Below are 21,984 nucleotides of genomic sequence, written 5' to 3' on the forward strand. Positions count from 1 at the left end.
TCCTCTCCTCTCCTCTCCTCTCCTCTCCTCTCCTCTCCGTCTTTTTGCCTCAGCTGAGCAGAAGCATCACACCTCTCCCCATTGCTGTAGAGGTATGTTCTTTCACAGCTTGCTCTCCTGTCTCTCTGTTTTCATAGCATGAGGAAAGAGATGGAACATGGATGGAAGAGAATTCAAAAAATCTCTTACATCAAGGTAGGGATGTAAGAGATCCTGTCCTTGGTGGGGACAGTGAGCAGTGGGGCCAGCAGTGGTTGGTTACAGCCCTGTGGGTTACTGAAGTCCCTTCTTGGTTTGCTCTCTTTCTTGCCACAGTTGGGAGTTGGAGGATCAGACACTCTGCTCACCTAGATCCTGGGGGCATGGAGGAAAACCTGAATTCTACTACTCATTATCTTGCTGGAGTTAAGCACAGATCCATTCCCCCTGTAGATGCCATGAGCCCAGTGGCTTCCTTTATTCTGCATCCAGTGGGCCATGGACATCATCTGGCTTGGAAGCTGGGATTTCTCTTGGTGGGAGAGATTGTCCCATTCTGTAAGGCTGGAGGCTCACCAGCTGCTGCTTTGGTCAAGGAAGCAGGGCATCGATGTTGGATTCTGAGTGCGTTAGCTCAGATGTTCAGCACAATCCTTGGGACTGGTTCCCTTGTATTTCAAGTGGTGCCAGCCAGGGTTTTTCTGGGGTATTACACAGAACCATAGAATAACGAAGGTTGGAGAAGACCTCTAAGATCATACAGTCCAAACATCAGCCCATCCCCACCATGCCCACTAGCCATGTCCCTCAGTGCCACATCCACACGGTTCTGGAACACCTCCAGGGACGGGGACTCCACCACCTCCCAGGGCAGCACCACTCTTTCTACCATAAAGATCCTGGAGAGTGAAGATATGCTACAAAAGCTGAAAATGTTCCTGAAATCCTTTGAACTTTGTTCCCTGGGTCACATACATTCACCTCCTTGCGTTTTCTTGCTTTGTACCTTCAGGTTGGCTTTCCAGCAAAGGGCTGGGGCAGCAGCTAGGTCTGTCTCTTTGCTGGCTCAGGGGTATCAGGGAAGATTGTCAGAATTTCATGGGTGACCTCTCACGGTTACAAGATTGGCATTGCTCTTTTTCATCCCCAGTGAGAAGGGAAAGTGAAGAAGTGAACAACCACATGCATCTGGAAAGGAAATCAAGCTACAAAATGGCAGAATTGGTGGGAACATTCTAACCTGTTGTGTGAATAGAACATGTATGTGTCCCAGTGCATGAGCAGCAAGAAGTGAATGACTATGAGGTAGTCCTCATCAGAAGACCTCGTATTTGCCTTCAGGATCAATCCAACATATCCAAGGAAGTTCAGCCTAGTCATCTTGGTGAGAACCCACAGAGATGGAGATGTTGCGAGGACCCCATCTTTAGGGTTCAAGCTGGCATGACCTGCCCTGCAGTGGTACTCTTCTGGAGCTAATGTCCTCCATCCTCAGGATGCTCCTGACCTCTTGCATCTCCTTCTCCACACTTGGGATGCTCTTTTTACAGCATCTTGACCCCATGATCCCAGGCCAGCTTGTTGCAGTGCACTGGGGTCCCCACCAGACTCCATGACAGGGACCAAGGACATGCTGGGGATGTGGAGGCCGTAAGAGCATCAGCGGTGGTGGGGGGAAGGAAGGGGAGCCCAGCCCTGGGGTGCATCACTTCACATCCCTCCCTGTGCCCAGCAAACCCAATCCCAGGGGGTTGAGCTCTCTATCCCCACTGGGGGAAAGCAGGGAACGCCGAGTTGGGGTGGGGGGCTGCAGCATCCCCTCCCCACCAGCCCTGACTGTGTCCTGGCTCTGAGCAATGCTTGGCTCCACCTTCCACCCTTCCCTCCCCCGGTGCTAAGCAGCAAAGCCAGCTAGAGGCATCCAGCCGGGGCATTAGTAAAAACCAAGCCTCCCTCCAGGAATGGCACTTGCCTGAGCACCTCCCCGGCAGCACGCCCCACAGCCGGAGGGAGAACAGGGGGGCACTGGGACAGGAGCCACAGCCTTCACAGGGTTTGCTGCCCGCATCAGCCAGCAACGTAAGTTTTCCTACCTGAGCTCACTGGCACGCACATTTATTTTTCCTACTTTCCGCCACTTTTTCAATTTCCCCAGTGAAGATTTGTGTCATCCCCCAAAAGCGGAGCGACAGCAGGCTTTGCTCCTCATTGTCTTTAGCAGCTAAACGAGAGGCACGTTTTTCTATAACTTCCTATTTTCTCTTTCTTTCCTCCTTTTAACTACTGCCTAGTGGAGAGATGTTGGGGGGGGGAGGGGGGCGTTTTTTTTAGAACATTTCTTTTTCAAATCAGGGGACAGCGATGCTGTGGCAGGGACTTACAGAGGTGACTGCAGACAGTGGGAGAGGAGGGGTGGACAGGGCAGACAGCTCAGGTCCTGGGCTTCTCTCCAAGCTGAACTTCATGTGTGTTTGCATCTACATATATACGTGCATATGTGCACGAATATGCTTATTTATATGTACATATACAAGGATGTGTTTGGGGATGCGAAGTGGGTGTGTTTTAAGTCTTTGCTCCAAGAGCAGCAAGCAGTGGCCAAGTGGTGGAGTGTCGCAGAGGCACTTTCTCCTGCTGCTCCTGGGGCTTTGGAGGTGGCCGGGAGATGGGAGATCTGTCCCTTTGGTTTATCTCCCATGGAGAGCTGCAAGCAGGCAGGATGCTCTGCTCTCCCTTCTGTGGGGTCCCCAGAACCCCTAGTCCTCCATGGTCTGGAGCGGTCACAGGCATGGGCTGACGGTTGGACTAGATGATCTTAGTGGTCACTCCAACCTTAATGATTCTATGATTCTAGGATTCCTTGGCACAGCTGGGCAGCGGCCGCAGTCCCCTCTGCACATGCCTGTTTGGTACATTTGCAGAGATAAGAGCTCCCGATGGGTCAGGGCCCCGACCCATCCCCACCCCCATCGATCACGGGTTTTGCGGTGTGCACGGCAATTGCTTTGCTTGCGCTTTTATCAAGCAGCCCCTGTCTCGTGGTCTGCTCTTCGGAGAGTGTGGAGTCCCAGTCGGATTTGGTGTTCGCTTTTTATTTTCTCTCTTTTCCTTCTTTTTTTTTCCTTTCTTTTGTTTTTCTCTTCCTCCTTTCCCTCCCCAGTGAGAAGAAGGAAGTGACCATGGCCAATGACCAAGATCTGTCGGAGGTGGAGATGAGCCCAGTGGGTTCTGAAGACCACCACTGCCTCTCGCCAGGACCATCTATGGCATCGGACAACTCTCCACACCTTGCCAGCTCTGGGAATGGGGAGATGGGCAAGGTCAAGAAGGAGCAGCAAGACTCGGAGGCGGATGATGACAAGTTCCCTGTCTGCATCCGTGAAGCGGTCAGCCAGGTGCTGAGCGGCTATGACTGGACCCTGGTACCCATGCCTGTTCGGGTCAATGGAAGTAACAAGAGCAAGCCCCACGTCAAGAGGCCCATGAACGCCTTCATGGTCTGGGCGCAGGCTGCCCGGAGGAAATTGGCTGACCAGTACCCGCACCTCCACAATGCTGAGCTCAGTAAGACCTTGGGGAAGCTCTGGAGGTAAGAGTGGGTGTGTGAAGGTGTCCTGGTGGTCAGGAGAAAGGATAAGGATGGGGTGGGATGGACGGGTTGTCTCTTGTGCCAGCTGCTTCCTCGCTGGGAGGTGCCCACAGGAGGCATCTAGGAGAATGGGATAGAGTTTTCCAGCCTGTATATGCAGTGAAAGCTTCCTCAGCAGAGCTCACCTCCATCCCAAGTGGAGCCCACAGCTTTTTCACCTGTTTCCCTCTGATTTTCCCTTTTGTTCATGACCAAGACACTTATCGTGGTCCTCTCCTACTTGATGGTCAGGGGAGATCTTGTCTCCTTGGCTCACCCTCTGCTGGGCAAAGTTATGCATGAACAGAATCTGGTCTGAGCCCCACCAGCCTTAATTTACCTGTGGTTGCCCCAGGACTGTTTGACCTTGGGTCCCACACCAGCAGGGATTTTCTTCTGAGCAGTGCCAAGGAGGACGGTTCAAGGAAGGGAGCTAGGGGCTGATCCTCTGTCCCGTCCTTCCCAAGGTGGTCCTGGTGTTGGCACGCTGTGCAGGTGCAGTGAGGCCATCAGTAGGGAGGGATGGGCAAGGAGAGACCCTGCTATATCATGGCTCATGAACACCATGCTGGCCAAGCCACTTTGTCCTCATGGGGCTGTCTATAACAATAATCCCATCGACCTGTTACACTTTCTGCTGCTAGCCCCCCACAGCGTCAGCCCCTTGCCTTGCACCAACCAATGCACATCACGGCCATCAGCCTCATGTGAAGGGGCTCTCTCATTCCCTCCTCTACCCCGACGGCACTGTATGAGAGGAAGCCCTCTGCCTCCGATGGGCCACAAGACATTTTTTCCGAAACACTCCCTGGCCGGTAGGTCTCCTCCTGACTCCAAACCTCCTGTTTCACAAGGGAGAACTGGGCCCTTAGGCATCATTTTCTCCCTATGCTGCATTCACTCATTTATCCCAACCCACCAATGTGTGCTATAACTCAAGAAAAGGGATTTCTTTAGGTATTCAAAGTCAGACGTCTCCTCTGATGCTCTTTCACTCCATCCTGCTTTGTTCCCTTTCCCTTCCTCTACCCCATCTGCTGCTCCAACCTTGGGTTCTGCCACCAGTCTCTGACCCCAAGTGAAGCTCAGACCCGTAGCTCTCAGGCCCTGACCACTCTTTCCCCTTCACCATGTTAGCCCACTGGTTCATTCTATCCCTCCCAGCATCTGTTGTCCCCACCAGGCACAGACATCCCCACCCAGTCACATCTTGGCATCCTCTTCCATTTGTTTTTTTATGAATGTCACCTTCTTCACACTTCACCCCCATTTCTCTGCTTCCCAGCACCTTCTGTTGCTGTCCAAATCGACCCTTTTTTGCTCTCAAGCTGTTATTTCAATATATTGTTCCTTTGCTGGGACACAACTCCTTCCCACGTCTCTGTTGCTAGGGCAAATGCAGCTCTCCAAGTTGCGCCAGCCCATACAAGACTGTACTGCCTGAGTTATGGGTACAACCACAGAGCTGGCATCTGAGCTAGCCAGGATGGCACGTGTGCCCTTTTGTGGGGCTGGGGGCAAGAATCAGCCAACCAAAGCTCAAGGGAGCTGGCCTGAATGTTGCCATACAGTCCTGAGCCACGATTTTCAGCCATGGTGCAGTTGGGTTGTCCTCCAGATAGGTTCCTGTGCCCTGAAGGTATAGTGTCTATGTATCGGTGTGAGTGACAAATTCTATTTCCACATAGGCTGCTGTGAGCTTTTACATGTAGGGGCTGCATTAGGAGTGCAGGGAATGAGAGCTGGTGAGCACGGAGACTGCCTGCAAACCTTTAAACCAAATGCCTAGTGATTGGTGATTGGTATGGACGGCAGAGCCTGGAAAATCTTCTTAAAGGCTGGTCCAATATTCTAGTACCATGCTTGTCGCATCCCTGCCATGTGGACAAACATCCCCTGGGGAAGCTGAAGGGGAAGGAGTTAGGGGAAGAAGGGGAATTGGCTCTCCCCTCGCCTCCCCCCTGCTCTGACTTGGCTTACGGGCAGATGTGGGAGAAGGGAGCTGCTGAGGAGGGAATGTCAGGGACAGCTGGTGGCCTATCCAGCTCTGTGCCATTGTCATGCTCTCCATGGGCCCCCAAAGGCTGCAAGAATTGTCCTGGTGGCTGTGGTACTCAAGTGCTGGAGTGGGGGTTGTGGTCCCTTCCATCTTCCCCAGTCTGCCTGCTTGGGATTCAAAGGATGCAGATGAAGAAGCGAATGTGCTGAAATGGAGGGTGAGGGAAGAGGGAGGAGGAGGGGAAGGGAGGGTTTCCATACTTGATGAAAGCTCGCCTTGGCTGCCTTCCTTCCCTGGGGCAGGTTGGGAGCAGCTCTCAAATGGAGGCTGGCTGCTGAAAATGTCGGTGTGATGTGACTCTAAGCCAATGCACCAGCCAGCAACAACTCTGGGGCCAAAACCAGACGGGAGCTGGGAAGAAGTGGACAGTGGGGCCGATGAAGAGACCTTTGTATGGGAGTGGGAGCAGCTCCCTCCTTTCCTGCACCTCACCAAGGCAAAGAGCCAGGGATGGGGGTCATGCCCATGAGCTGTGGACGTGTAGAACCAACCATCCCTGGCTGTGCACCAGGAGATCCCATCCCCACTGCCCTGACTCATTGGCAGCTGAGCCCTGGGATGGGGTCAGGCCATGGCAGCATGGCATAATGCCATGTGGTGGAAGGGAAAGACGGGAAAGGCAGGAGGGAAGACTTTGGCTCTTCTTTCTCCTCCTGAAGTGGGGTGCCACAGGGGTGAGTGCTTGGAGGCGGGCTGGGTGGAGATGGCTGCGTTAAACCCCATGAGGGCTTTGTTCCATGATCCATAAGTTCTCTACCCATGCGAGATTCCTTTGCATTACTGATGGGGGAGCAGAGGGAGCAGAGGGGGAGGGCAGGAAGCAAGTGAAATCCAAATCCCCCAAATCTCCTGGCCTTTGCCTGCTCGCACCAGTTTCACTTTGCTAAAGCCGATTTGAGCTCTGATCCCAGCGAGAGGGAGGAGGGAGCAGGCAGGCTTGGGAAGGAGAAGACAAAGGCACAGGGAGTGGACTTCCCGCTGTCCTGTTGGCGGCACTGCCAGCAGGCTGCCGGCCAGGAGAGAGGAGGTGAGGAGACCAGGCACCAATAGAGGGCAGGGAGCTGGTTCCTCTGCAGACTCGAGTGCCTCTGCTTCCAGTAGGCAGATACGGAAGGCTGAGCTTTGGTCTCCACTGCTGGTCTCTTCTGTCCAACATCCAGCCTCTTCCTCCAAGAGATACCTATGTAAAATGAGACCTCCCATTTCCAACCATCTTATTAGCTTTGGCACTACCTGTGTTGGGAGCGTAGAGAAGCTTGAGCCCAGCTGCCTTGCAGAGAAGCGTTGTAAGGATGCAGTTTGCCTCTGTTCTCTCCTTTCATAGAATCATAGAATACTCCAAGTTGGAAGGGACCCATAAAGGACCATTGAGTCCAACTGCTGGCTCCACACAGGACCATCCAAAAATTAGACCATATGTCTGAGAGCATTGTCCAGACACTTCTGGTACTCCAGTAAGATTGGTGCCATGAGCACTGCCCTGTTCCAGGGCCTGACCACCTTCTGGAGAAGAATCTTTTCCTGATATCCAACCTTACTGTCCCTTCTTCATCTTCCATGGAGGAGGGCTGCTCTCAAGGATGAGGCGAGGTTGCCTCCCAGTCCTTGATGCCTCAGATGGGCTGTCCTTTAGACACCATGGAGGGCAGACTGCAGCAGTGCTGGCGGAGGGATTAGAGCCCTCCTGGAGCTGTGAGCACGGTGTAGGGTAGTGGGAGGGGAACAGAAAAAGCTGGTGCTGGATTCACGGTGGCTCAGTTGCTTTAAGCTGTAGGATTAAGGCAGTGGAGGAATGCAGTGTGCGGCCATGACCTTCTCAGGCTGCCTGGAGTGAACCCAGGCCAGCACCTTAATGGGCTGCAGATCGCCACACACCTTCTGGCTGATGGGCAGAGGGTGCTCAAAAACCAGTCACTGGCTGGTGCACCCTTTGATCCTCCTCCACAGCTCTACCTGCACGCTCTTCCTCTCTTACCTTCAGTTTTTCAGGTCAATCCAGGCCTTTTTGTCTGTGACAGTGCTTACAGTTGAGCAGAATAAGTTACATTTAATGCTAAAGGCTTCAGGAGTACCAAGATGCTGGCTCATCCCTAACCCCATCCCCAGGCAATTCTTTTGTTGGGAGGAAAAAGGGGTGGGTATCTCATAAATGGGAAATATTTTTGCCATTTGTGAGCCCAGCAGCAGCAGCATGAGACAGGTCCCTTCTGAGAGCATTGCTCTCTGATCAGAAGCAGGATGACTTTGAGTCACAAGAATATTTGAGGGGAAAATGGTAAAATTAAACTCAAGTGTTTCCAAGTAAGAATCTTTTAGAGCCTTGAGCAATGAAGTTGGTCTCTCTGAGCCATTCTGCCTGCACATTGCATGGTTTCTTTGGAGATACTGTGTTATCCAGAGCAGCTCATGATCAGGCAGGAGAACAGAGAAGAACCTCACATTTGTATGTCTTTTATCCAGAGACCAAGGCTCGTCTATTTCTACAAAGTCTAGTGACACAGAAGTAGATTTTTTTACAGTAAGAAGAGCTGGATATTTGTGCTTGAGCGTATGGCTGCCAACACCAATCACTGCCATTTGTGCTCAGTAGAGCCTTAAGCTTTCATTTGGGGTTGAAACTAAAAGATAAGTGAGGCTGTTGAGCTTCATGGGGAAGGGTGACCCAGCACTGGCACTGACCATGATGATGAGGTTTAATACTGGCCATTAACAGTGTGCACAAAACATTGCTATCTCTATTGTATCACTTCCATGCTCCCCCTGTTGCTCTGGGAAATACCCTAAAACAAGGCAACACCTCGATGCCTGGATTTATATGCTGTGTCCCATGATGCTGTGTATTGGGATTCTTTTTCTGATGTACCTGCCCCTCTCCTTCCCCTCTTTTTTACCATCTTGGCCCTGCAGGCTGCTGAATGAAAGCGATAAGCGACCCTTTATCGAAGAGGCGGAGCGGCTGAGGATGCAGCACAAGAAGGACCACCCCGACTACAAGTACCAGCCACGGAGGCGGAAAAATGGCAAGGCCACGCAGGGCGAGGGCGAGGGCCAGGTGGAGGGGGAAGCTGGTGGAGCCGCTGCTATCCAGGCTCACTACAAGAACACCCACCTGGACCACAGGCATCCTGGGGAAGGGTCGCCCATGTCCGATGGGCACCCAGAGCACTCTTCAGGTAAGTCCCGTAGCTCAGTGAACCAACTGGTAGGTAATCAGCTGGGAGGCTCACGAAAACAAGCCATCGCCTTAGGGATATGTCTCACGTTGCTCACGACCCAGCAAACACTGTTGGAGTTACTGGCATAGGGACATGCCCCTGTTTCCTGAGCACGTGCATTCCTCCGGTCAGGTTGGACATAATTCCTTACTTATTATGGCTTACTGGGAGGAGCAGAGTTGATGTGTGCTGCCGCCCAGGTGTAAAGCAGTAACTCACTTCTTGTCTCTCTTTCCTCCTCAAAATGTTTTTCACACTGCAGGTCAGAGCCACGGCCCTCCCACTCCTCCCACCACTCCTAAGACCGAGCTGCAGGCAGGCAAAGCTGACTCCAAGCGAGAAGGGCGTTCCCTGGGGGAAGGGGGAAAGCCACACATTGACTTTGGCAATGTGGACATCGGGGAGATCAGCCATGAAGTGATGTCCAACATGGAGACCTTTGACGTCAACGAATTCGACCAATACCTGCCACCCAACGGACACGCTGGCCACCCAGGACATGTTGGGGGCTATGCGGCGGCCGCTGGCTATGGCCTCGGGAGCGCCCTGGCTGCGGCCAGCGGACACTCAGCCTGGATCTCCAAGCAGCATGGAGTCTCCTTGTCCGCTACCACATCACCGGTGGTGGACTCCAAGGCCCAGGTGAAAACGGAGGGGTCTGCCCCTGGAGGTCATTATACCGATCAGCCCTCCACCTCCCAGATAGCTTACACATCCCTGAGTCTGCCCCACTATGGTTCGGCCTTCCCCTCCATCTCCAGGCCCCAGTTTGACTATCCTGATCACCAGCCCTCAGGACCCTACTACAGCCACTCCAGCCAAGCCTCCGGCCTCTACTCTGCCTTCTCCTATATGGGACCTTCCCAGCGTCCTCTTTACACCGCCATCTCTGACCCTGCACCCTCCGTGCCACAGTCCCATAGTCCCACACATTGGGAACAGCCTGTGTATACGACTCTCTCTAGACCATAGGGAATGGGGAACAGTGACCAAAGCAGCGACGGAAAGGCTCCGAAGAATCAGCACAGGCAGAAGAGCCTCCGAACTCCGAGGTCACTCAGTGCCACCATCCAGCCACCAGAACCCACTGAATATCTGGAAGTGCCTTTCTTGACCCCGGCTATCGCTGGCTCACCCGCCTACAGGAAGGTTTTTCGTCCTTTCGCCCTGTACCGATTTCACGCAGGCCACACAACTGGCTTGCGACACCTTATTGGCCTTCTAGATGAGGAAGACTCAAGACATGGAGTGACGGGTCCGTGGTGGGCTTCGTTGTGCGCACCCTGGACTGTAAGAGGAGAGAGACTGTCCTTTCCTTCCCCTCCCCAACCTCCTCCAGCGAATTAGCAAGTGTTTCCAAAAGGCCACCACAGCCAACTCTTTGTCAGCTGCTGCGGGTGAAGGGTGCTTGCTCAGCCTTGGTGAACATGTCACGGGAGGAGGAGTCGGGAGGACGGCATGGCCGGCTTCCTTGCATCAGTGTTGTGCAGCAGTCCTGCCTAAGATTCACACATGCATGAATCTTGATCCCTGCTGGAAGACCAACTTACGCTTGCTTCCCTGCTGATTTCCACAGCTGCACGCTAGCTTTTCTCCCTGCCTCTTCCCTCAGTCCCGTCTGTTTAATCCCACACTCCCTCCTGCATGGATTTTTTAAGGCTTGACTGAACAACGTGGAGGACTCAGGAACTGCACTGTCAGTCTTAGCCTTTCTCATATCATAACCCGTACGTGTGTATGCGTGTTCGTGTAAGGAATGAGGAGAGGTGGGGAAGGATCCGTGGATCATTCAGGTGCTGTAGTTGAATCTTCCCTTCCTACAGTTTAATTTCTATCGTTCACTCGTGTCTCAGACTTCTGGCATCTCAGTCCTCCCCAGTCTCTTCAGTATCCCAACAATATCCCAGCAGACCAGGTCCTTGCTCCTCCAGCATTTGATGGTGTCTGCTGAAAACGTGAAGGCACCAAGAAAGCTACTATGCACTTGCCAACACCCAGATGTGGTTCCAATATTCCAATACTCACTCTGAACCCTGCTCCAAACTCAGGCCGATGGGATGTACATCGCTGCTCATTTGTTCATCACATTATAGCAATCTTGTCAGCACCTCCCTCCTACTTTTGCTCAGGATGGAAAGATACTCCTGTGGATTTAAGCAAGGTAGAAATGCACCCAATATTGGATGACTACAAAGACAATAACTCTACTTCTGTGCAGAAGAACTCATTTTCACCTCTGGGTTTCAAGTTGGAAACAAGCAGCTCTTGCATTCAGATCAACCCCTTTTGTTCAGCCCATCACCTGAGGACAGCCTGCTTAATTCTCCTCTGTCACCTCCAGGACTGGGTGGTGCGTCCTGCCAGGGAGTGAACTGGCCAAGAAGCTGCTGCAGGAAAAAGTGACTCCTGACAATTGATTGCAGAAATGTGTTGTGGGACCTTCTAACAGGTAATTCAGTCTAGAAAGATAAAATACTTCAACCGAACGTGGACTGTGATGCATGCCACTGTTTTCCTCTGTTGATACGATGTCAGATGTCCTTCCCACCTCCCTTAGCTACGGATGACTTTTCCTCGTGGTGTCTGAAAAGATCATGTAGAATGTTTGTTCCCTGTATGCATGTAACCTATTTGAGCCCCGTCCTCTTATTTATGCAAGTAGCACCTTCCTCCCCTGGCTCCCTTTCCCCAGTCTCTATGCTGCCCTAGCACCATTAACACTGCATTAAACATATGGAATAATAAACTTAAAAGTTTCATTTTCATGTCTCTGGATTTTTTTCACCACTTTCCTGAAAGTCTCCGATTTTTTTCCCCCAGTAAATCTGTCACGTCACCAGACCACCACACAGATCCCGTGCATGGCTCTCCTTGGCCCGTCATTGAGAGGACACAGCTCCAACTGGCTTACTGTGCTCCCTCATGGAGACGAAACTCATCTTCTGTTCATAAGCCAGCTTGAGTCATTTCTTCCATGGGATGCTGTTCCTAAGCTAAAATTCAGCCCATGCCATGAAGAAGAGCACTGCTTTGCATGCGCTTCGCCCAAGAATTTCTTAATATCATTACTGATTATCTACTGAATAGGAGTGCGGAGTTTCTCCTCTCAGTTCCTCATCTCTAGGTTGCCATAAGTTAGTCAGGAAAACCTTCCCTACATCTAGAAAATGATGTATTTTGGAAACCTTTGGGAAGCAACCATTGGTTTCTTTGTAGAAACTCAACTCCTCTTGTTTTCCAGAGGTAAGAACATAAATACACACAGAGCATAGTCAAGAACAGAGGTATGTAACTTAGCTGTTGCAAGGAAACATGTTGGTCAGTCAGATCCTGGGAGACTATCTGAAGAGTTGCGGAAAGAAAATGTGCAGTGGGTATTGGCCTGCTTGAAAACATCTCTCAAGGCCAGTGGGAATAAGGTAGGATTACACTGAACAAAAAACTCCACAAAAATTAAAAAATAGGTTCCAAGGCTTCAAAGCAAAGACGTGATCTGTTCTGTGAGTTTGTGTTCACTGAATGCTCAATGGATGAGTAGAACAAGCAGGAGGACTAGGAAATGCAGAGCGCTCAGCACACTTTAGATGAGGCCATTATAGGGCCAATGGCTTAATGACGTGTAAAAACAGTGATGCCAAGCTAAACAGTTCTGTGCAAAATAGGACTGTGACCACTCAACGGAGAGGAGAGATCTCTACCCCTATTCCATTCTATGGAATGTGGGAAAGGCCCAGATGGGAACTACTGTGCTGCTGAACAGGTTCATGAGGAGGGAGTAAGGGGAGCCATGGCAGAGCTAGGGTAGAAGAGCTGATCACAGGGGAGGAAGGGAGAAGGACCACGGTGTGAGTGAATAGAAGACCGGGAGAAGAAAGTTCTTAACCATACACTCATACCCTTCTCCAGTTCTTCCAACGAAGAAAGCAAGTGGGCTCCACATCAACAGTCCTCCAACGGAAGGGGATGCCTCCTCTCAACCAAGAGTGCCCCCACAAGTAGAACACCGCTGGTAACAGAGGGGTTAACCATTCCTCCCGCAGCCTCGCAGGAGCTGGCCCAGCATCCTTCCCTATCCCTTTAATCGTATCTGATACAGATGCAGGGCTGGGGAGGGGAGGCGGGCAGGGAACAAAGAAGCCATTTAAAAAAAAAAAAAAAAAGGACAAGAAAACGACCCCCGCGCTCCATGGCGGACGCCAGAACGATTGCACAAAGGCACCATTTCAGGGCTGAAATTTCACCACACCAACGTGATTAAAGGATTCCATGGAGGGTGGGGGGAGAAGGCTGAAGGCCACAGTGCTGCAAATTAACCTTTTCTTGGTAAGGATGGCCTGGATCAGGAAGCACTTGTGTTCCTCGGGGTCAACCCCGTTCCCACACCTGCAGGCATCTCCATATTCCCTCTGAGCTTTTTGCCCAGGGATCCATTCAGCTCTCGCATTCTTGCCTCCCCCTCCTGTGCACATTGCATCCCTGCACAGACCACCAAAGGAAGGGTGGATGGGTGGCTGCTCTTACAGGGAGCATTAAGAGGATGACATACGTGGCTGGTTATATGAGCTGGGTTCCCAGGCAGGTGCATACAAACTCCCGTTGGGATACGGATGCTCGTCCGCAGGCACTGACCATACATACAGCACAAAGAAAGCATGCTTCAAACATAAGCACAAACTAGGTGGAAAAATCCTTCCCGTAGCTCTGTAAAGAGAATATCAGTGTAAAGCAGAAACAACAGGTGCACTTTTTAATAAGATCACCTGCTACGAAGAGAGAGCGTTCTGCCCCAGAGCTCAGAGTGAGAGCCCAGGAGCAGGGATGATTAAGACATGAAAACCAAGGAGTAGCTGGCTGGAAGCCCTCCCAGATTTTAACGCATCCACCTAACTTCTTGATTTTGGCAAGGGTCTGCGTTTTTCTTCTCGCACATCAGAAGCGAGAATGCAGGTACATTAACGGGACAAATCACCAATCCATCATCACACTACAGATTGCAGAAAGGGGCTCCAGAATTTAACTGTTCTTGTGCCACTGTAAGAGCTGCTGGTGTTCATACCAGTGAGATGCCTTGAGAGCACCCACGCACCAAGGAGCATCAGCTCCATTGCACATCAGAGAACAGCAGAATGAATGGCAAGAGCAGCAATTTAACCTACAACTGCCGAGCTAGTGGGACTGTGACTGGCGACTGTGCTTCCGGCTGGGGCAGTGCCACTGAAAGGGGATCCCCATCACTGATAAGCAGCAGGAGCAAGGAAACAATAGGTGATTTGATGAGAGTTGCTCTACGATACTCCTGAGAAGACCCACAGCCAGCTCTGGCCAGAGAGGAAATTGGGGGTTTCCACAGCAACCTGCTCAGGGCACAAAGGCCCAACTGTCTAGGGAGAAGCAATGGAGGTGTCTCAGCACTCCTGTTTTAAGAAGGGTTGGAGTCTTTCTGAAGCCAAAGTACCTGCAAGACCACTTCTGTACAGCAGCCTTTTAAGTGGCTGTTGGTCCTATAACCAAGGAGGAGCTGTGGTGCAGGCAGTTACTGCACTCTTTACCCTATATAAAGTGCATGGGCTTTTCAGATGGAAAAAATTCTGCAATGAAAGCATAGCACTTGACTCCCTAATATTAATAAATAGGGCCTATGCAGACTGACACAGAATAAAACGGTAACAACCAAACTGGTGTACAGAAGAAAGAATTTATAATTTATTTATACAAATATAAACAAAAATAGAAACATCTGCTGGAGAAGAAAAGAATCAAAAACAACAGCCGGAGGCTGATCAGTCTGTGATAATGAGCTCATCCACACCCCAGTCCTCGTAGCTCCCATCAGGCAGGTAACGACGGATGATGATGGGAATCTTGCGTGCTCTGGAGGGAGGAGAGAGGTGAATAGAAATGCCAGAGCCTTCACTACGCCATTTCAGCATGCAATGGCATTGCTGACTTCAGTAAGCTCATGGGAGACCTATGTAGTGCCAGTGATTTGGAAATTCCCAACAAAATTCTCCCTTGTAGGTGCAAAGCATTGAAAACAATCAAAGACCTACAGGAACACAGCATCTGCTAACAGCAGTTCCAATCAGAAAGCAAGAAAGTACTGAACACCATTTGACTTTGTGCAAGCAGATTTAAGTGCAAAATGTAATTAGATGGTCTAGAATCTAACCAGGGCATCAGGTTTACAACCATATCAGACCTGAAAAGTAATACAACACCTTTAACAATCACATCCAGGGCTGTTGTTTTTCCAAAAGCAGCTTCCTCATGCCAAGAATTAACAATTTAATTTTGGCACAGCACAGGATGCCATTATATTTTGTGTCACATCCTGACTGCTTTTCTAGAGCTCACACTCAGATGGTGACCTGAAACAACTCAGGCTGAACTTGGAGATCCAACAGGAGCACAACCCATGGAGTTTTGGCAATGATAAAGGGAGCTGTAACAGATATAAAGTCTGCAGGAGCAACTGCAATGCACTGAGCAGAGGGATGAATCAATTCGAGAACAGGGACTTAGTAAGTAAAGGAATCCAGTTACTTTGCTTGAAGGATACCTGCCTGTGACACAGTAATCTGCTGACCATGCTGGCAAACTGTGGGCCACCAGGGCACTCTGCTGTGGGCCTCTAAGCAGTGATCCAGAAACTGCCAGGAAAGATTCAAATGAATCTTTCTGTAAGCAAGAGGCGCGTCTCCTGCTAGCACAATAAGCCAAGTATCGAAGGGTGCAGTGAAACAACATTCTTATCAGAGTCTTCACGTCACCACTCTGACCCTAATTTTATTCTTTAAGCCAGCGCTTCATCTGAACACAGATCTGTTCAGAAGGCTGCTTCAAATCGATTCCTTTCAGGGAATTAAACCGATCCCTTATGGGGATCTTGGGTTCTCATCACAGAAATGACTCCTATATAAAAGAGGTCAGAGCGCTGCTCATCATCAACAGTTTGCAAGAACTTCTAGGATGGGAGTGAGCAGCTGTGGAGAAGGTCCAAGGTGGAAAAGTGGAAGGAAACTGTAGTACTCACTGTTGTTGATGAAAAAGAAGGTTGTCTTGGAATATCTACTGCATGGAATAAGTTGCTAAGTGCTGAGATAAACAGAGGACGGCTTGCTTTATGGAAAGCAATACATACATTGCCAAAGGCTGGGACTTACTTGAGTTCTTTCATGGCAATCAGCAAGGGGTCTGTCTCTCCTTCCAACTCCACCATCACAGGGGCACACATCCTGGGACAAACATCAACAACCATTTGAGAGAACACAGAGAGAATGCACAGAAACACAGAAGGGACAGCTAAGCACATGAGTGCATATTGTACTCCTATCCACTCTGGGAAGAAGGTTTCCCCCAAGGGGCTGTGGACTGAGTTTTCATCTGAATGTTCTTAATCGATCCTTCATCCTCTGCTAAACAGCTGGGGCTTGAGTGCTGGTCAGATCCATACCTGTCTAGTCTCACTGCACTGTACTTAAATGTGAAAAATAAGGGTAGATCTAAAATTAAAAATAATAAAGAGAGTTGAAATATTATAAAATGGGCAACCATTATGTTCTGACTTGCTTGCATCTTCAAGGCTTCCTTCAGAGGAAAACGAAGGGCTGGATTTATGATGTACTCTATCTCCAGATGAAAAAAAAATGCCTTTTGGTGAGGGCTGTAACAGCAGAGCAAGCACAGCTGACATCTGTCTCAGGTGGCAGCAAAAGCAACAGAAGTTCACATTATGTGTGGGTGAGGCCCCTGGGGGGCTGCTGCTGGCCTACAGTCAGCACCAAAAGCAGAATATGGAGGTGAAACAGAACCAGGTGCCAGTGTTTGGGATTAAAGGCCTGGCACAGGCCCATCCCATCTCTCCCATTCTTCTGGCCTGCCACCAGTTGAAAGAACACGCAACGGAATTCCTTCCTGGAGTGATAACTGGGCAAAGAATAGCTCAGCAAAGCAACGATTAAGATCATTTAGAAGCTCATAGATGGTAATCAGATCAGCATAACTTTCAGGGAGGTTGTAGCTAAGATGGAACTCAGAAAAGTCCTTTCAGATCAATTTCAACACAGCCCAACAATCTCACAGAGCAGTTTAAAAAAAAAAAAATCACATAACTTTTCGGCATGTATTATTAAAACAGATCTGGACAGGTAAATGGAATAGTTTGAAAGGAGCTAATCTTAACAGTACTTAAAATAGGATTTAAATGTTATTATCTATTGGAAGTGATGTTCCGCTATTCCAAATACTTAGCAAACGTACAGTTTGCCACAATACAACTGGATGCTTAAGATTTCAGGATGGCTATGCCATTCCTAGAGGTTTTTACAGCCATGTGAAAACAGCGAGGCTACAGAGTATCCCCTCCTCAAAGCTTAACTTTGTAAAAGTAGTTCTGAGCTTCCCAACACGTGCTGGCTGCCTTACGAAAGGCAGAAATCATGATCAGAATGCCACATTCCCTGCTCCTTTTGCCTGTGACCTCTGTGGATCATTAGAGAGTCTGAACATCTTCTTTTCTAGGCATGAAACCCACAGTCTCAGCCAGGGTGAGATTCAGAATTCACGTGTGACTGACGGCTCACAGTATTGCTTTTCAGTGTTGATGGAGATGCCACTTCCCAAGCTCAACTGCCAGGCAAAGGATGACATGAGGGTTTAAGAAGGACAGAAGCAGCTTTAACAGGGTGAGACATTAAAAGAACATGGTCCTGCTGTAGGGATGGCTGGGATATAGGTAAGAATACTCACGCTATTTGGAGGGCACGAGTGCCCAGAACCCTGGCTCGTTCATACTTGGTCATGTAGGGGGTGGTGATGCGTTTCTGGTTTGCTGCCTGTCGCTCTCCAGAAGGGAGGATCTCCACGTTCTCCTGTCCCTCCTGGGAAAAGCACAGCACCGTTACAGTTCGACTGCAAGCCCAGCAGCAGGCCAGCCGGCCGGCCGGGCCCTGCAGGGCACCCACCTCCTCCACGTTCTCCAGGTCATCCAGCCCCTCGTCCTCCTCCACATCGTCGAAATCATCGCCGTCAAAGCTGCGGGAGAGAGGCAAGCGCACATCGCACAACGCGCTGGGGCCGGAGGACAGGGCCTGGAGCCGGCCTCAGCGCCGAGGACAAGCCCAGGCTCCGGACTCGGTCCTTGATCCCAGCCCCTCTCTCACTTGTCCTCGTTGTCCGACATCTTGCTGCCTTTCTCCCCGGCGGAAGTACGACCCACTTCCGGTCTCCCGCCGTGACGTAACGTCCCCGGAAGTAGCCCGGCGGCGCCGTTGCCGCGGAGACGAGCCGCCGCTCTGCCGCCCTTATCTCCTATCTTCTTCCTCCGTGGTCGCCACCGGCCATGGCTTCGTCTACGGGAAGGGGACCAGCGGGAAGAGGCAGAGCCCGGTACAGCCCCGAGACCCGGGAGGTGCTGAGAGGTAACGGGTTTGGCGGGAGGGGAGACCCCGGGGATGCGGGGAAGGCTGCCGTGGGCGCTGTGGGGCGGTCAGATAAGTGCATTTCCCCCCAGCTTGGCTTCTGTCCTGTCAGTCCTGGGAGCCCACTGGGCTGTGTGGTAACACGTAGCTTCTGTTTTTCAGCCCTGATGGAGGAGTCGAAGCTGACGAGTTTCCAGAGGCGGTTCCTGATGGACTGCCTGAGGCGTGAGTGGTGCCCACTTTGCACTCCTTCCCCAGTGCTATGGGGAACGGCTTCTGCTGCTCGCACTGAGGGATGGCGTTCACCTTCTGCATGGTTGTAGGCGGACGTGTCCTGTTCTCTCCATGTTTTGTGTGGGTACTCACTGAGATGTCCCCAGGGGACATGATGCGATGGTGTGAGGCTTCTGTGGAACCTGGATCCACAGCCTGGCAGGTCACCTGCATCCTGGGCTGCACCAAAAGAAGGGTGGCAGCAGGGTGAAGGGAGGTGACTGTCATCTTCTGCTCTGCCCTCATGAGGCCCCATATGGGGTGCCGTGTCCAGGCCTGGGGCCCCCGACACAAGGAGGATACTGAGCTGTTGGAACAGGTACAGAGGAGAGCCATGAGGATGCTCAGAGGGCTGGAGCACCTCTCCTGTGAAGATAGGCTTGGGGAGCTGAGCTTGTTGAGCATGCAGAAGAGAAGGCTCCATGGAGACCTCATTGCGGCCTTCCAGTACGTGAGGGAAACTTAAAAGAAAGATGAAGACAGACTTTTTACACTGTCTAATGATGATAGGACAAGGGGGAATGGCTTTAAACAAAAAGAGGGGAAGTTTAGGCTAGGTATTGGAAAGAAATTCTTCACTCAGCAGGCGGTGAGGCACTGGCACAGGCTGTGCAGAGAAGCTGTGGGTGCCCCATCCCTGGAGGTGCTCATGGCCAGGTTGGATGGGGCCCTGGGCAGCCTGAGCTGGTGGGTGGAAGCCCTAGCAATGGCAGGGGCTTGGAATTGGGTGGGCTTTGAGATCCCTTCCAACCTAAAACCAACTGTAAACCGTTGACAGCCATTCTGTGTTTTTATGAACTTTTGCTGGTGGTAGGCTGGAGCCACCTGCCCAGACTCCTCTGTGTCTGACATCAGTATGTTTGGTTTGTTCTCCAGGGGGAGAATCTCTGCCCCTGCAGTGCCACCCCACCTCCAGCCAAGAACCAGTGCCCACGCTGCCTGCTTCCTCCCCACCGCACTGTCAGCCAAGCAAGCTGTCAGCTAAACCCCATCTTCGGCCTGCTGAGGTCTGCCGGGCAGGAGATGCCTACACCCGAGAGAAATTCAGGCCACAGGCAAGGCGTAAGTCAGCAAACATCTCAGATAAATGAAGTGTGCTGCCCAGTCCTTCTCCTTCCTTTATGTCTAACCCCTCAGCACCCTTGGGGAGTATTCTTAATTATTCTTCACACTTTCTCTCTTCAAAGATACTTAAAAAAGAAATCTCTGAGAGTTCTGCTCACTGACTAGGGGGACAATAGGTGACAGGAACTCACACAATCCTGTGTAAGAAGAAAGCACTCTGCAATTTTCTAGCTTGTAAACGTGGGCCAAACCTTTGAGGTCAGATTGGTTTGCCCTTCACCATGTGTAGCACTGTTCAGTTTGGGGATGCACCATCACTAACATCACGCTTCCTCTGTCATCGCTAACAGCAAAGCAGGGCAGGCAGCTCCTTGCTGAGGAGACAGGCTTTTAAGAATTCATTTTTATCCATGGCATTCACAGGAGATTTGGAAAGGGAGAAGCAGAGGCTCCAAAATATCTTAGCAACTGGGAAGGATGTGGTGGAGCACCGAGTGAAACAGATGCTGGTTCAGACAAAGGAAGAGGAGATACCTGAGCCTGACCGCTTTGAAGAACGTATGTCTTTGTGTGATCTGGAGGAAGGCTCAGGGGTGGCCTGGGCAACTAATCCCTCCAAGGGTTGGGGTGGCAGGCTGTGCGGCCACAGATCTGAAGCCCCCTGGGAAAGGGCACAGATGCCAGGTTCCAGGAGGAAGGACTGACTGCTGTCATGCTGTGATCTGGCCTTCCTTGCAGAAGTTGTACTGCAGCGGTTTGCTGGCAGATGCAAGCTGTCTGGATTGCCCACACGAGACAAACTGCTGGCAGAGGAACACCTAGTGATTTGCAGGGGTAGCCTGGGCAGAAAGCCCACATGCTGTGGATCCTTTCTCCAGCCAGCATAACTCAGTGTAACCAGTCTGACTGTGGTTTGGCCTGTGTTTACTTTGATTCCAAGATCAGTGCAGTTACAGTAGTAGAGCTTAAATGCAGAGCAGAATTTTAGCGGTGGTGTACTTTGGCTTGCACAGTATTCTGGGATGACACAACACTGCGCTATACCTCTCTGTACTCGAATCTTCTGTGTATGTGGGCACTCCAGCAAGCCCTTCCTTAACCAGGGCAGCACAGATTGACAACTGTCAAATAATGAGAGAAATGCCTGTACAAAGAGAGAGAGTTGTCTGGTACAAAGAAAAGCAGGAAGTCACCATTCCTGCAGGATGCAGAAGGCAGCTGTGCAGGGGAGAGGGGCTTCCCACTAAGTGTAAGGGACTACTGAAGTGTTTTGGTGGCCTGGGCAAGATGTGTGGGTGTTAAAGCGGATACCACTCTTCCCTCATGAGGCCACTGTCCCAGCAGAACTAGGGTTTGAGGGCTCACAGCCAGATGGAAATGTGTTTTCTTCCCTTTTGGCTGGATCCTATTTGCACAGTGTTTTTTCTTGTCTGTCAGTGGTGAATGAAGTTCAGGAGAGGAGGGAGTTCCTGACAGAGATGGAAGCCCTGGGACAGGGCAAGAAGTATCAGAGAATTATCTTCACTGAAATCTCACAGGTATGTAAGATTCTTGGCAGCACTGGTCCCACACAGTGCCTTGAGGGCATCACCCACGTCAGAGTCTTTAAAGCAGTCTCCCTCTGACAGCCGAGCAGGAAAGAGGAGGGGAGAGTTTGCTTTTGCAGCACAAGACAGGCATGAATTTGAGAAATCAGGTAATGTGATTTTCAGCCTTTCTTTCCCCCTCTGCATGTAATTAATCAGGAAAGGAGAACCTTTGTTCTTGGAACTGACAAAAGAAAAACAGAAAAGAAAAACCAACTCCTGGCATTCTCACTTAGCCCTTCCCCTTTGTGCTTTGCAGAAAATACGGGAGATGGAGATCATTGACAAGAAGAGAAGTGAGGAAGTGAAAGAGATCATAACAAAAGACTTTCCTAGTGGGAAAAAATCTGGTGTCCTCGACTAGGCCAAGGGAGAAACACAAGTGCAGTTTGTTCCCACCTCTTCTCCCAGGCCCTGGGCATTGGTGTCTCAAGGGCTGGCCTGTGCCTTGCCCATCTCCCAGTGGTCCCCCTGAAGAGGGGGCAGTACGACCTGTTGCCTGAAGCCAGAAGGCAGGAACAATTTGTACAGAGCTGGTAACAGAAGCAAGCTGTTGTAAAATCCTCCCCACACACTAGATCTCTTCACACTCAACAACATTAAATAGATGAAAACACAGCAGCAGCTATTAAAATCTGACAAAGAGCCTCCTCCTGACTCTTCGGTGCCTCAGAGTACAGCACTCTGCACAGCTGAAAACATCACTCCTTCTCCTCCATCTACCCAGAGGCGGAGGTTTCTAGGGGCAGTACACTACCAA

At 50.9% G+C, this 21,984-nt stretch overlaps 3 protein-coding genes across 8 annotated transcripts in view; 2 read left to right on the forward strand and 1 right to left on the reverse strand.

The window, feature by feature from the left end:
• Positions 1-13,000, forward strand: part of SOX10 (SRY-box 10) — a 34,516-nt gene extending 21,516 nt beyond the window's left edge. For 3 of the 5 annotated variants that reach the window (XM_021385213.1, XM_021385208.1, XM_021385223.1), the window contains 3 exons: positions 3,140-3,568; positions 8,574-8,839; positions 9,144-13,000. In XM_021385213.1, coding sequence (XP_021240888.1) covers positions 3,159-3,568; positions 8,574-8,839; positions 9,144-9,853 — 1,386 coding nt within the window. In that variant the 5' untranslated portion in view covers positions 3,140-3,158 and the 3' untranslated portion in view covers positions 9,854-13,000. Of the gene's footprint in view, positions 1-12; positions 3,569-8,573; positions 8,840-9,143 lie in introns of those variants that run through there. The other 2 variants (XM_021385227.1, XM_021385199.1) reach the window with 2 other exon arrangements.
• Positions 14,558-18,178, reverse strand: POLR2F (RNA polymerase II subunit F). Its single transcript, XM_021385317.1, has 5 exons — positions 18,043-18,178; positions 17,845-17,914; positions 17,630-17,760; positions 16,045-16,116; positions 14,558-14,752 (listed from the first exon to the last, which is right to left on the reverse strand). The coding sequence occupies exons 1-5, from the start codon at positions 18,060-18,062 to the stop codon at positions 14,662-14,664; spliced, it is 384 nt and encodes a 127-aa protein (XP_021240992.1). The 5' UTR covers positions 18,063-18,178; the 3' UTR covers positions 14,558-14,661.
• Positions 18,165-21,874, forward strand: C1H22orf23 (chromosome 1 C22orf23 homolog). Of its 2 annotated transcripts, XM_021385308.1 has the most exons (7): positions 18,165-18,300; positions 18,463-18,525; positions 19,450-19,635; positions 20,062-20,196; positions 21,076-21,176; positions 21,267-21,334; positions 21,484-21,874. In XM_021385308.1, exons 1-6 carry the CDS (start codon positions 18,222-18,224, stop codon positions 21,318-21,320), a joined length of 618 nt encoding a protein of 205 aa, XP_021240983.1. In that variant the 5' UTR covers positions 18,165-18,221; the 3' UTR covers positions 21,321-21,334; positions 21,484-21,874. The 2 variants fall into 2 exon arrangements, with proteins under 2 accessions (XP_021240983.1, XP_021240978.1); XM_021385303.1 differs by lacking the exon at positions 21,267-21,334.

The sequence above is a fragment of the Numida meleagris genome, chromosome 1, assembly GCF_002078875.1.
Source record: "Numida meleagris isolate 19003 breed g44 Domestic line chromosome 1, NumMel1.0, whole genome shotgun sequence".
NCBI classification, from domain to species: Eukaryota; Metazoa; Chordata; class Aves; order Galliformes; family Numididae; genus Numida; species Numida meleagris.

Bases quoted from the DNA above. Each gene is read 5' to 3' on its own strand.
- POLR2F (XM_021385317.1), bottom strand. From the start codon at position 18,062: ATGTCGGACAACGAGGACAA. The intron at 17,761-17,844 runs GTGGGTGCCCTG...TGCTTTTCCCAG, and splicing joins ACCTGGAGAACGTGGAGGAG to GAGGGACAGGAGAACGTGGA. The intron at 14,753-16,044 runs GTAAGTCCCAGC...TCCTCCCTCCAG, and splicing joins ATTGCCATGAAAGAACTCAA to AGCACGCAAGATTCCCATCA.
- C1H22orf23 (XM_021385303.1), top strand. From the start codon at position 18,222: ATGGCTTCGTCTACGGGAAGGGGACCAGCGGGAAGAGGCAGAGCCCGG. The intron at 18,301-18,462 runs GTAACGGGTTTG...TCTGTTTTTCAG, and splicing joins GACCCGGGAGGTGCTGAGAG to CCCTGATGGAGGAGTCGAAG. The intron at 20,197-21,075 runs GTATGTCTTTGT...CTTGTCTGTCAG, and splicing joins GCCTGACCGCTTTGAAGAAC to TGGTGAATGAAGTTCAGGAG.